The following is a 14,669-nucleotide window of genomic DNA, read 5'->3' on the forward strand; positions in this document are numbered from 1 at the left end:
TTTTATAAAACACCCGGTCGTAAATCATTGCGTTAATAGGGATGCTACACAGCGTCAAGTGGGCAATAGATTGGCTGCACTGAGTAGGCATATTCTTCTGGAGTCTTTATTAATTTCACAAATATTTCCAATTTCCCGGATCATTTATAAGAGGGGAAATGCTGAAGCCAAATATTCAAGGTGCATGACTGGAATCAACATAATTTCAAATGTCAGATGCTCGGTGCCAGCAGTGTTCTGCACAGCATCTACTGTGGGCTATCTATTGCCTGCTGTGGCATTTCACTTGAACATGTCAGCAACAATATGAAAGCTCATTCAATCAAGCTGTAATGTTCTGATGGAAATGATCCTGACAACGGAAAGACCTTGTCTGACTTTGACTTTTCATTCAGTTATACTTTCTTAGCCTGTGCAGTTTCAGCAGGATGTAGAAGACGTGGAGGAAATGATTGCTGGTGCTCTTATTCAAAAGTAAAACAACTACATTGAGTTTGGATGATGAGTTATGCCCTCACAATAGATCATATTTCAAATTCATATAATGCCCAACAAATCAGATGTGACTTTATGTGATTTTTTTTATGTACATATTATGTGAGAAATGTTTGTTTTCTTGCATTAAACCTCGCTCAGAATCGCATATACGTATTAGTTTAACATGTGGAATTAAAAGAATTATAATTATCTTCAATATTTAGGAAGAAATAAAATATCAACACCCTTTGGCATTGCCCTCGGAACAGATTTTCAGCCCGGAACCAAAGCACCGGGTCGTTGTTTCCCCTGCACGCTCGCTGACCGTCCTCAGTTGCTAGGGAACCTCTGCAGAGAGAGGCAAAGGGGGGGTGGAGGTGGCGGCTGCCGCACCGCTGGATGCTGCTAGCGTTCAGTAAACGAAACTGTGCTGTTTTAGGCGCAAAACCGAACGACGCTTTGACAAAAGAGGATGGAGGAGGGCACCGAGTTATCTCTGACCATCGCTCAGATCGTGCAGCGGCTGAAGGGGAGCCATTTACACTCTCAGATAGAGAGGCAAGCCAAAGTGAGTGGGTTAGCATGTGGCTAACGAGCAGGTCGCTGTCAATCTCAGAGTGTCGTGTCTAGCGGTTCGCCCAACGCCCAACTTAACTTCTTCTTTTCTTCTTATTTAGGAGTGTTTACACCAACCTGACATAAAACTGGAGTCCCTCAAAGAGGACGTACGCAGTTTCCTCAAAACATCAGGTGGGTCATTCGTGTTTTAGCTTCAGTTACATAAACACTGCTCACTCCTCACGCCAGTAACAGACTTATTATTATTGCCTAGGTCTGTGTTGTGATCATGTATTTCATTGTTTTGCAGGCTGGGAAAGAAAGCTGCAGAATGCAGTGTACAGAGAACTGCATGTGTAAGTTACATTCAGCCTGAAATGGTATTTGTGTGAAGCACTGGTGTACACAGACACAGCAGACGCACCTGTATGCACACGCTCCGGGTACCTGCCTCACGTTTCTGATGGTTTGCAACTGGGCAAACCACCAGAGTATGCTAACAAACATATGCACCCATATATACTCATATACACTCATATCCAGAGCTATGAGGCCAGCCAGGTGAGAGAGATGTCTCAAAGCTTTATTATGAGTATCTGTATCCATGAAAACCACTTTTAATATTTAAAATACAGTTGATATGTATTTATTGTAATAGTTAAATTGAATCTGTCTTTGTCTTGGAGGCTATCAAGAGAGATTGTTACATAGTGGGCAACTTCAAACATTGATAATTACTCCATACTAATCCAGATTTATGTGCCCTTTTAGTTAGTATCTTTATTATAATCAAATAGCTAAATAGCTGTAAAACTCTGTGCTCTTTAAACAGCTTTGAAGTGTTCCTCGGCTGTATTCTCTTGCCTTTAAGGGTAGCATACCCTCGTTGTTCTCTCGAGGCTCAGACTGAAACATAGGATGCTTAATGCTTTGCTGTTAAAGGATGACATATAACATTGACTAATGCCTCCTCTTTTTGGCCATTAGTCAGCCCCATGTTCTCTCACAGGTGTTTAGATTAGGTTGAACGCTGTTTAACGCGCTGAGACCTTGAGTCATTTAATATGCCCTGAGCATGCTTAGCGTGGAAAAGACATGAGACAATTGCTGCATCTGGTGGAGATGGGTTGTGAGTCATCCGAGCTCTAAGTGCAGGGCACTAATGGTGGCAGACTGCCTGCTTTTTGAGAAAAATCTGAACATTGGCTTTGCCTTTTGTTTGACACCGTACTTCTTGTAAGCACTTAACTTGAAAAAAATTGTTGTTTGCGTCCTTATTGGCTTCAGTCCCTCGAATCTGTCAGTCTTTTGGTAGACACACTGTGGCATTTTTATGTATTTACATGATAAACCCTTTCTCTATTGTACTGTAAAGCTCCTCGCCCCCGCTCTTGTGTCTGCTTATTCTAGCCAGCTGCCCCCGAGCCATCCCGCGGCTCCTCCAGAGCATCTCAAAGAGCCGCTGGCCTACATGCGCAAGGCACAGGTCAGTCTGTCTCCTCTTATCTCCATCACTCCTCACTTGTTCTTCCTCTACCTCCCCGACTCTGTCTTTTGTGGCTGCCGAATTCAGAGACTTGACCTGTTTTTTTTGTTTTTTTTTCCTTTTTAAAAAAAAATCAATTAGCTATTTGAATCACAGTATCTGAAGCCAAATGTATGTGGTGTGTGTGTGTGTGTGTGTGTTTTCTTACACAGGCCAGCTGGGAGAAGCGTGTCCTCAAAAGCCTGAACAGCATGAGTACAGAGCTTGGAGTGCCTCTGGCCCGCATGGTAACTAAACTGTTGTCATGGCTAACATAGCATAATTACACCAGCTCTTAAATCTGGCAGCATCTTCTGTACTGCACAGACCTTCATGACATTGCATTTTTGTCATATTGTGCTGTTGTTTTAGCATCGTTTTTTTTGCATAGTGCATCTTAAGCTTGTATTGTTTTAATCCTGAACTGTGGCTGAACTGTGGTTAAATCGTGGCTAAGTTTGACAGTAGCCAAGAGCTAGTGTTTGTTGAAATCCGCTCTTTCCGCCCACTCCACAGAGGCCTGCAGTGGAACAGAAGGAGCTCACCAACAAATGGAACGAGATGGGCACAGATGAACCAGGTCTCAAGACATTACCCAGGGGTTTGGCCCTGAGCAATCTGCCTTTTATGAAAGATTAGTGTTGATGTGTCTGTAAACTGCCGCATCGCTCAGACAAGTTGTGTATTTTACATCGGCTTAACGCATCTCTGAACGAGATCTACCACTTCGTGTTTGCTTTTTTATCCGGTAATTTATCCGGGAAGGATTTTCTTAAAGGTTCTCTACTCTGCAACATCTGAAAAGCAGATACTAGTTTCCACGTGTTGCTTTTCTTTACTGATACACTGACACTTTGAGCCAAATGAAACCACCGTGCTAATTATTAGCAACCAAGCTACTCCAGTTCAAGAGTATATTAAAAAATCACATTTACAGGGAGAGTATGTAGCAAATACTTTGTTTTCCTTAGTTATTGTAACAACCATTTCCCCTTTAAGACAGGACAACTACAAAGAACACTGTAATCTTGTGTCCTAACAATGCTATCACAGCACAGCGGCGTATAATAACATTTAGGACTGTGTGCTGTCCCCCGGCTATAAACACTTCGGGCTGTGACTATAGAAACTGTCCAGACTCCTTGGACGGGTCTGCGATAACGAGCAGGACCCCTCCTTCCGTCCAAAACCTTAACGTGCCCTCGTTCTGAGGACGACGCGGCACTTGTTTTTACTGCTGTGCTTCGTAGACAGCAGATGGAAGTCACACTTAAAACTGGCTGAATGTGCCTCAGCTGTCCTGTACTGTTCCTTTGACTTTTGTAGACGCTGCCAGCTCCGACTGCACGAAGTGAAGTCAGCCGTCACAAATGCTTTCAGAAGTATATCCCAAGTTCAAGTTGATGAACTGAACTTCACGGCTGGATGCATTTGTATAGTCTAGATTTTGCAGCTGCTAACCCTGTTCTGAAATTGCATATGTAAACACTGTGTACATTTTTCAGCGGGAGAAGTGTCCTCTGTAAGTGATTCTATTAACTAATGTTTTATTGAGATACATTAAAGTGTTTGTGTCTATCTGCAGATTTAAGTCGCTTTAGGCCTGTCTATGCCCCCAAAGACTTTCTGGAGGTAGGCAGAGTCACAGCATTCAGCATAGTTTTTTATGTTAAAGACGAGGTGCAATTTTAAGTACAAGAAATAAAGTCTACCTTAATTATACTCCATTAATGCTTTCTGCACAGGTGTTGATCAGTTTGCGGAACCCCAACCACGATAGCAGCGAGGATGTCAGCGCCAGGAGCCACTGGGGTCTCATCCAGGTTCCCCTGAATGTCAGGGACATCCCACAGCTGGTAGGGACCCCTGTGGCTGTTTGGTTCATTTTCATTGCTCATGTGTGTGTTTGTCTGCAGGCGTTTTGTCCATTAGTGACCTCAGTGTCACTTTAATGTGGGCTCAATGCATTTAACAGCATACCCTGTGAAGCTACCCCAGGAAATAGAAAATGGGTTTGAAGCCTGTAAATAGTGTGTTTTTTTTGTTGTTTTTTTTTTAACTCACAGAGACAAGCCTACTCAGAGCTGAACCTGAACACAGGGCAGTTGGGGATTGACGACCATGCACACATACATCCAGGTATTCACAAATCTTTTTCACAGTGAAAGGAATAATGTGACATCTTGGAAAATATGTGAACAAGCGTGTTCCCCAAAATGTTGAACTGTTCCTTTAATACGCCAGCTGGTTTAATGGTTTCTGTGTACTGTCAAAATCACATGTGGCATGGTGGACTTTATGTCATAGCTAAATTAACTTCTTTTGTGATATTTTTTTAACATCAAACCCAAACACATTTCCTTTGCTAGCAGTGATTAATCAGATATACTGCTGAAATTAATGTGTTTATCCAATGAACTCTGGATTTTAATGGAGTATAAACCACACTGGTCTCATATCAGCCTGCACTCCTTTCCTGTCCCGCATACCTGCCTGGGATTTCTCAAACAACATCTGTGTTAAATTCAGGTATTGACATTGTTACGGTTTTGTGTTTGGGTTTTAAGAATCATATCTACCGTCTCTGTGTTTGTAAATCAAAGAGATAACATTAGTTTGAAAAGCTGAGCCGCTACCAGACCATTACTGATGAATCAGGTTTGTTCTCCCTTTTCTTTTTTTTTTTTTAATCCTTTGCAGACCTGTTTGAAAATGAGTACGTTCAAATTGGGAAAAAAGGTAAGTGTTTCAGTTCTTTGTTTTATATTGTTCAATTTCTTTGTCAATAGTTTTCTGTTGTTCTAATTCTTTAATTGAGTTATTTAAATATATTAATGTGGGGACTCGAAGCACACGACTCACCTCAGAACCAGAGGCTACCAGGAGTATCATTATTTTATCATTATTGATTGCTGATTATTATTATTATTACATATTGAGTCAGTATCTTCTCTCTTTAACTCAATATTAAGTAGAGTACCCGCAGGCTACAGTTGCAGCCTTGAGCCTTGTTTTGTAGTTTTGTGTTCTATATTTGTGCTTATTTTAGACCATTAGAGGTCTTGATTTTATTTTTACATTAAACAGTCTTTTTCTGGAGAGCAGTGTCCAAAATAAATCTATTTATATCAACTGTAAACCTGAAAAAAATTCAAGTTGGTTGTTCATACTGATTATAGGCACTAATAAAAAGTCATAAAGTGTAGTGCAGGAAAAGATAATTATATAGACAGAGTATAGAGCATAAAATAATACTTAGAAAATATTTGTTTGACTCAGCCACTGATCACCTCATATGCTTAGAAAATTCCTAATGTCAGCTCCTGCCGTTAATGAATCCTTTGCTCTCTCAGGTAATCGGTTATAGGGGCCCTTTAACTTTGAACTCATTGCTCAGCTATGAACCCAGTGTAAACACCAACCTTATTATGGACACCAATCAGACATCTATCGACAAGAGTCTTGAAAACACAGGCTGTATTTTATATACACAGCCACAAGGTCCCCGTCCACTATTTCACCCTCGGTTGGCTCTCAAACTTTGAGCTGTGTTCCAGGCCAAGTGTTAAGTGCACTCAAATAGGAAATTTAAGAGGCGAGGAGTGTGTTCGTTTATGTTATGACTGGCCAGCACCTTAAGTCAAGGGCTGTGTGTTTTTGGCTACTGTCACAACAGAGATATAGGGTCGAATGGAGATGTTGAAGAGTTTGTTTCCAGCATGTGCCTGAGTGTTTTTTGGAAAGTTATGTAATAATCACCATTATGGGAATGTCTGTGTTATGATTTTTTTTTTGAATGTTTATTAATTTTCAGAGGGATAGAATGAAATTGTGAACCCATGTTTACGTCTGAGCAACACCTTGAAACCCAAACACATAGATGTCGGACTGGCCTACTTGCAGATTAATATGTGCCGTGATTTTTAATTGATAAATTTGTGGCGTTTTCCACGGTTTTCCATGTATCAGAGTCTCAGTTTCAGAGCTGGACTGACGGCCTGTTGTTGTGCAGCCATTCGAGACACGCAGGTGTTCATGTTCCCAGCAGATTAAGTTGGCTCTGTCCCATTCTGGACGTCTCTGCTGTTTGTACACATTATGTCATTCTACCAGGAAGTCAGGAGGATTTCTATTGATCCTTCAAATTTCAAAATGTAATTTCTTCTTTTAAAATCTCACTTTAATGTGGAATTAGGAAATGCACTTAATTGCTTTTGATCAGAATATCTGTACTACTTTCATGTTGATTCTCTGAAAAGATGGGGCTAGTAGCTACTTAGCTTGGCATAAAGTCTGGAAACAGGGACACAGCTAGCGTAGCTCTATCCAGGTAACAAAATCCACCTACATTAGATTAGGTCATGAACTTTATTTTCTATGTTACCAGCACATTTAAAACTAACACATTTTGTTTGTTTAATCTGTACAAAGACCGGTGTATAACAAACACAGTTCGTGGTTTTACGGGGAGATTCTGTGCTGCAGTATTTCTTGGCAGGGTGCAGCGACGTCCTGGAGTCTTGTCATCACTGTGAGCTTTGCCAGGCAACCAATGGAGACTCCAGGAAGTCGCTGTCCCTGACAAGGAATTTTTTTTTACCGGTGAACCGAGTTCCTTTTGGACAGAGCCGGGCAAACTGTTTCCCCTTGTTTACAATCTTTATGCTAAGCTAAGCTAACTATCTAAAGACACCTGGACTGTCTGTAAATGCCTTTCTGTTTCATGCACACACCTCCATCTTTCCCTCCCATGTCTTACTTTTTGTCTCTGTTTTGTCTAGTGGTCATGGACCAGGACAGTGCAGCAGCACAGCAGTACAGCAGGCAGGGCTGCCCCACCGGGCTCCGGGCAGACCTGTGGGCCCTCACCCTGAACTCCACTAACCAGCCCCCGGTACTGTAGGCACATACACAGACACACAAACACACGACTGAGTTGCACCCTGGTGGCGGCTCTCAGCTGTCAGTGTTTGTCATAAAGCAGCCACTCACACACAGCTGTGATTCCCGAACTGCATGTTTACTACAGTCTTAAGTTTTCAGCTGCAGCTACTTTCAGGTCTTTTTTTTTTTAAATGTATTTCAGCGGAGAATCCTAACAGCTTTAATTCATTTTGTGTCCTGGCATTTACACTGTGCAGTGACAACCAACATATGGAACAACCAGCAGACCCACAAGTTCTACATAATCTGTGTATGAGCCCCTGTGCTGTTTATCTTTGCTCGCTGTGGCTTGTCCCCTGTGTACAGTTGCTAAGATAATCAAATGCTGGCAATTTAGCACAGTTCGCCCAAACAGAGTGGCTGCCTGCCTGTGTGGCAAAGTGCTGTGTAAACGCTGGAGTCCAGAGTCTCCCGTTGAGGCCAAGTCAATAAAACAATGCTTGTGATGGGAAGATTGATTTCTGAGGGAGAGTTACGGGGACCTGACTGAGGTCTGGAGAGTGTCAGCGTGGCTCTGGACGGCAGAAGGGCAAACACATTAAACAGTCAGCGTTGGCGAGTGTCAGTATGTGTGCATTGTCTCGGTTTTGAGTTGTGTAGATTTGGCTGTATCTTGTAAATTACTCCAGGTTGCTGCTTCACAGTGGTTTGAATAGACTATAATATTTACTTAAAAAGAGCTTATCCATCTTATATTGATAGATAAACCTTTTTTTGCTTTAGTGCTTCATTTCAGGTTGATTTTATTCTCTAGAAATATATCCAGAGCAAACTGTGGTTAGTCATGTCTTCACTCAATTGCAGCAAGATGTATAATCAACTTTAAATATTTCAGCAAAATCCCCTTCATAGATTTTGTCCATATGACCACGGTTTCAACGTCCTGTCTCAGCTGTCAAAATGACTATCTCTGTTTCTGTTCTCCTCACATCCGCAACGCTGATCATTGCCAAGGTGCTTCACGACTGTCACAGGGGACATTTTTATCACTCTGTCCACCCTGTTGCCTGTTCTTTACTTCATTTATGGTAACCTGTCTAGGACCGGAGACGCGTTTGAGTTTAACCACGTGGTCGGAAACACAATACCCATCCTTTAAGCTTGGTTTAATCCTGCTGTCGTCACTGTCAGGGAGAATACATAATGTTGATTTAACTCACTGCATATCAGAAAAGTGGAACTTTGTACCGTTTGGTTCTTCATGCAAGTTATTGTGCATATAAAACATGTTGGTTCTTTGCCTTTCCAGGATGTGATGCATTATGAACAGCTAAAGGCTGGAGTAATACAACATGACCTGCTGGTGGACAACCTCATCTATAAGGTATTGTTCATGTTAATTTAGCTGCACAGGTAAGCTGTTCCAGTAAGTTACTTAAAGCTTGGGTTTTCAGGTGAAGTCCTATCACTAAAACATTTGTCCTGCACAACAAACTTTTCTCTGTATGTAAATTTACAGCACTTTGATGTTAACGTTTTTCATTCCTGATTTACAAGCTGTACAGTTAATTAACTTTCTTTGCGTTATGAAATAAAGTTAAATTCACAATATCCTGCCCACCAGGATGTGAAGCTCACCGCCAGCAATGACGACTACTACTTTGTTTTTGAAGATTTCCTCTATCAGGTGGGCTCTCCTTTATTTCCCAGTTCAGCTTCCACATCTCATCACTTACCATACCACTGCTCTTTTTGAAGCTCCTGAAAACTTAGACTCAAAATCTCACCTCATGTGTTTTACGGTGTTGTTGTGGTTATATTGTGATATTTCCTACTATTGTTAGCGTAAGGGGTTGTTCTACAAACCACTTGGGCCCCAACACTCTTTAATACAACCACTGTTTAAAATGAAAAAATGAGTTTGACTGCCCTAAACATTTTAGCTTGTGTCAGTCATATAAGAGCAGTTACTATCTGACAGTGTTCCTCTTTATCTGTAGATACATATTCAGCCCAGACAAGGATATGACTTGTTATTCTTAGCATCTCTGGTAGTCACTGCTCTGTTTGCCTTTGGTGCTCTGCTGATAAACACATGTATATACTTGGCAACCAGTTTATTCAGCAGCTGTTAACAAGTCATGCTCCTTGGTGGCTCACCAATGAGTGCACAGGTGTAGCAAGAACAAAGCCCCAGTATCATTGTCAATATTGACTAATGGTAAACTCACTAGGCAGTGAAAGAATCTACTTACTGTGGGGAGAGTGTGGATTCACGCAGGTGCTGTTAGGATCTTAAGAAAAGAAAAGTCAACTAAGGTTCTTAAGAGCACTGGAGAAGTGCAATTTCCCAAGAATGTTTGAAGAGATGTCACATTGTGGCCTCTTAGGATGAGTTCATTTAGCTTTATTAAATAAATACCTTTCGGTGCAGGAAGTAGATGATGAATCATCTGATTAGGTGCCGTTACAAAACAGTTTATCCTGAGAGAAATGACTTTCAGGTCTTTCAAACTACGTTAGGTAGAAAAAAAAACATACACTGAGCTGTGGTATCAAGCAAAATAGCCTATTTATATTCACTTTCTATCGATATTTAAAGATGAACCAAATTTATTTAGCTCCACCCCGTGAGACTGCCTCACAGTATACCATCTATCCAAACAGACAAAAACACTTCAAGTACAACAGCAGACCACCCAGTTTTCGTAACCACTGAAAAAGTGTTCAAGGTCAGACAGGAGGCAGCCCAGACACATGCTATAGTCCTCTTCTCCTCCTCATTTTCCGTTTTCTCCCATTAATGAAGCTTTATGAATTGCTGCCCATCTCATTTTTGCGCAGACAGATGATTTCCCCCCAATGTAATTCATCTTAAGTGGTCGGTGGAAATGAAATCTCGTCTCACAGAGACACAGAAATGGGACTGTAATGGAAAGAGCTCCCACTTATACGGTCATTTTGTGAAACAAGTAGCCACTTGAGGCTCTGTTACTGTCTGCCTCGGTACATCCTGAAAAGCTGGCTCCAGGTGTGCCGCTTTAATGGAATTCTTACCCAAGAGGAAGCAACGCTGCTCAAGGCTATCACCGTCTCCTGAACAAATATAAGTGTATTAACTACTGAGCGTGTAATCCATGTGCAATGGCAAGAAAATGTCATGCAACCTGGGATTATCTGCATTTATGTATAAATTTGTATAAAATAAGGTCAGATCTTCACCTAAGTTACAGTTACAAGCAAACACAATCGTGTGCGTGCATGGGAGCATGTTTAATCCCAACCCTGTGTGTTCCCAGGTGTTGCTGTGTTTCTCCCGGGACACCGCCGTACTGGAGCACTTCAAATACAACAGTGCCACTCCTCCTAAATCCTACACCCAGGGTGAGATGATGTGCCCTTCAACAAGGACACACACACACACACACACACACATCTAGACACACAAACGTACCTGACAGTGGTGTATTAGGAAACCAAAGACGTGGTCCTCCAAAGCTTGGTTATCAATGTCTTTATGTGTCTGTCTACAGGGAAAGTGGGAGATGAGGAGTATGCTGTCGTTTATCCTCCCAACGGTGAGCCTGCATCTGGACATCAGACTAATATCTAATATGAAGACTAATATCTTTGTTGCTTAATAGAATATCTATTAATAGCTCTGACTTCAAAATCTCATTTGGACAGGTGTAATCCCTTTCCATGGGTTTTCAATGTATGGTGAGTATGTTGTCCACCTGTGCTAATGCTACTTTTCCATGAGGAACACAGAATGAGCAGGATATGACAGGGTGTGTGTTTGTGTGTGTGTTTGTGGATTTGTGTATGTGTGTGCTTGTCCCCACAGTGGCACCTTTGTGTTTCTTGTACAACGAGCCATCCAAGCTGTACAGTGTATTCAGGGAAATGTACATCCGCTACTTCTTCAGATTACACTCCATCTCCTCCTCTCCCTCGGTAAGCTCTCGGATATTTGAATGTGAATGATCAGTCTCAACAACAAAATATTGTGTGTGTGTGTTCATGTTTGTACAATACCATGTGCTTAACATGAACCCACATGCTCTCCTGCAGGGTATAGTGTCTCTGTGCCTGCAGTTTGAGCGGCTGCTCCAGACCCATCTGCCTCAGCTGTTCTACCACCTCCGACAGATTGGCGCACAGCCGTGAGTAGCCTGCACACTGTTTCATCACAGGTCTTTGTGGACCTGTGTAGCTCACCAGTGAGGTGTGGTACCAACACTACTGAATGATGGGCTATAGACATTAACTATTTATCTGAAAAAAAGTTTTGAAATATAGGAACTTATTTGTGTTTATTTTGGTCCTTTACTCAGAACCACCCGGAGGTCTTGCAGTTGTTGCAGCCCTTCAGTTAGGAGCTACTGCCATCTTGTGGTGCATTACTGAAATCACAGTTTAAAAAAGAAAGAGCCTTAAAAGCCCTAATGATCGGTTGTTCAACAGTCACATGCTAATAAGTCATCTATATATTTAATAAAAAAAATGAGAAGAGTTTAAAAACATATTTTTGTTTATTATAGATCTCAAGCTCTTGAAGCAAAAAGTTGTGATATTTTTGTCCTCAGGTTGCGTATTGCCTTTAAGTGGATGGTGCGGGCCTTTTCCTGCTATCTGTCCACTGACCAGCTGCTCCTCCTCTGGGATCGAATCCTGGGGTACGACTCGCTGGAGGTAGTTGCAGGTAGGCATAAACTGCAGCTACAGATTTTTCAGGAAATTATTAGAATATGTTTGACACATCTTGCTTTTCCTGACATTCTGTTTCTCATCCTCCTCCCCTTGCTTGTGTCACTCCTCCACATCCTTTCCTCCTCTCTTCTTTGCTTACTCTCACCTTCTCCAGTCCTAGCAGCTGCTGTGTTCGCCTTTCGTGCCGAGAACCTGATGGAAGTGACGTCACTGGCCTCAGCTGAGGTATGGTCGTTTCACACTGGCCTCCAGTGTATGTGTGTGTGTGTGTGTGTGTGTGTCTGAAACTCTGATTCCACCCCTCTGCCTGTCCCCCCACATACTCCTGAAAGGCTGTAAATAGCCCTTGATGACCAGCCAGTACCAGTAACCCAGTCTCCTGCATACACATGTCTGAGAAAACTAGACAGTTAAGAACCCTCAGCCTCTCACCCCGCCCTGTGCACCAGCTCGCCAATGCTTCCCAAGTCCCCTGCCTCCATTTCCCAGCACCACTTATAAAGGAGCAGGCTTGTTATTAAGTCCATTCACTGTTGGACCAGCTATGACAAACATCAGCGGCCACCTTTCTGCACAGAGTCGTCTTAACAACTTTGAATACTTCCATGCAAATTTGGCAAACACACAACTAATAGCGAGATGAGTGCATCCCGTGTTTGCTTCCTTACTGTAACTCATGTTGCATTATTACAGTAACCAGTAATGTAATTCTTGAGCATGCCTGCACTGTATACCGCACCCTCTCCCATACTGTGGCCCCACTATCACATGACTGAAACCAAGAGTAAACCATACCATGACTCGCCTCACTCGCACCCCTTTTCACCCCCCCCTTCCCCCGAGGGTGAGGGGGTTAGACTACAATGTGATGCACTGGGGCGACAGGCTGATCCGCTGCTCTAAGATGCTGGCTGGCACTATTTGCTTGCTCATTTACCACCTGCCCTAGGAGGGAGAAGATATCATAACATACTGCTCCTTATCTTATATTTAGAACCTCAGGCCCAGCGTTGAAATATTAAACCCTCTCTCTAAACACGATAGGGTCCCTAAATTTAATCTCCCACCGATCCCAAAAGGACAGGGTGGGGATGGGTGTACTCTTTAAGCATGGATTGTCGCTTCCCAAGGATCCTGCATCATCATTATGTGTGTGTCGTTCAGCGTGGTTCTTTTTTTAAATCCTTAAATTTGTCTGTGCTGAGATAAAATTGCTGCAGTCAGGAGGGTTGTGAATTCAGATGACAGATCTTATTTGTGTTTTGTTTGACACGCACACACACACACTGCAGGCTGTCCTCGCTGACCTCTCAACTCTGAAGGTCATGCCGCTCATCCAGATCTTTCTATTTGCCACCGCCATCTGAGGAGTGCCGACACTGCAGTGTGAGTTGTGGTATGTACATACCACTCGGAGGATAAAGAGACTCAACAAAAATGCCACTCTGCTACGCCATAACCACACCAAAACGACTTATCATCTATCAAGAATCACCAGACGAGATCTCAAGGAACGACAAAGGAAAACCCACACAAGCATTAATGAAGTTAATCTTACACTAGTTTGAGCAAAAAGCCAAACCCCTGTTTAGCATGTATGCACCATAAATAGTGAATATCCTGTATCATGTTATTAGATATTACAGAGTGTGTATGTATAGCCTACAGACCAGTAAAGCTAACCTCCATAAGCCATATGCTCTGCAGGAAAGATGATACACACAGCAGTGCTTGGATCAGCTGAGAAGCTCATTAGTTGACGAGTTGCATAAAACAGTAATTGTATTGCGATAGCAGCGTGCCAGAGAGAACAACAGCGACGTCTCCAAGCTTGGCTAATGAAGTGTTAATTAGGTCTTGCAATTTATTCTGCTCTGTGGCTCCTGCTTGTTATAAGACTGTCAGATAGTGCTGTTGCTGATGAATGAGGAGATTGGAAGCATTAGTCTGCGCTTGCGCATGTTGAACTAGTCAAAAGACACAAACCTGATTAAAATGTAACTCATATGATTAGAAGCTGCTGTGTATACACATCATTTATTGTATTTATGAAGGAACTGCATATTACTGCTCTCCTACGGGACATTTAGCACCTTCAGTGCCAGTATTTATTTTATTTCATTGTGAACATTTTCTGGTTGTTTTTCAGTTTTAAATTATGAATTAAATGCCTGAATGTATTAACCTGCTTTATCCTGTTTTAAAAAAAGAAACAGTGTATGTCACCTTTGGTTTAAATGCAATGAAATAATTTTTTCTTAATTATTAACAATACTGTTTTCCAGTTAATGCCGATGTCTTTCACCCAACACATTTTTTTTTTCAAATAAAATCTAATTTTGTTGAATCATTTCCTCCACTTCGCCTCAGTAGAAGCTGCTTGATCTTTCCTGCAACACAATTAAATATTTCTCCCAGGTTGTGTGACAGGGTAAATATTTGGATAGGGCGTACTGTACTCTGAAAGTTCACTATAGGCATTTCCAGAGAAGGCAGAGTGGGTAAGTGACAG

The 14,669-nt window shown here is 42.0% G+C and overlaps 1 protein-coding gene across 1 annotated transcript; it reads left to right on the top strand.

The window, feature by feature from the left end:
* The first annotated feature begins 846 nt into the window (after positions 1-846).
* On the top strand, positions 847-14,458 carry tbc1d19 (TBC1 domain family, member 19). Its single transcript, XM_041030787.1, has 21 exons — positions 847-1,045; positions 1,155-1,227; positions 1,346-1,391; positions 2,446-2,521; positions 2,734-2,808; positions 3,077-3,140; positions 4,146-4,192; positions 4,306-4,416; positions 4,627-4,699; positions 5,261-5,299; positions 7,342-7,454; positions 8,754-8,828; positions 9,069-9,131; positions 10,744-10,828; positions 10,978-11,022; positions 11,132-11,164; positions 11,292-11,401; positions 11,519-11,610; positions 12,034-12,149; positions 12,312-12,382; positions 13,450-14,458. Exons 1-21 carry the CDS (start codon positions 950-952, stop codon positions 13,522-13,524), a joined length of 1,578 nt encoding a protein of 525 aa, XP_040886721.1. The 5' UTR covers positions 847-949; the 3' UTR covers positions 13,525-14,458.
* Positions 14,459-14,669: the final 211 nt, after the last annotated feature.

This window comes from Toxotes jaculatrix, chromosome 23, assembly GCF_017976425.1.
Source record: "Toxotes jaculatrix isolate fToxJac2 chromosome 23, fToxJac2.pri, whole genome shotgun sequence".
Classification (NCBI taxonomy): Eukaryota; Metazoa; Chordata; class Actinopteri; family Toxotidae; genus Toxotes; species Toxotes jaculatrix.

Coding starts and splice junctions, on each gene's coding strand:
- tbc1d19 (XM_041030787.1), top strand. CDS start 950: ATGGAGGAGGGCACCGAGTTATCTCTGACCATCGCTCAGATCGTGCAG. Junction 11,402..11,518: donor CCATCTCCTCCTCTCCCTCG/GTAAGCTCTCGG, acceptor GCTCTCCTGCAG/GGTATAGTGTCTCTGTGCCT. Junction 12,383..13,449: donor CGTCACTGGCCTCAGCTGAG/GTATGGTCGTTT, acceptor CACACACTGCAG/GCTGTCCTCGCTGACCTCTC.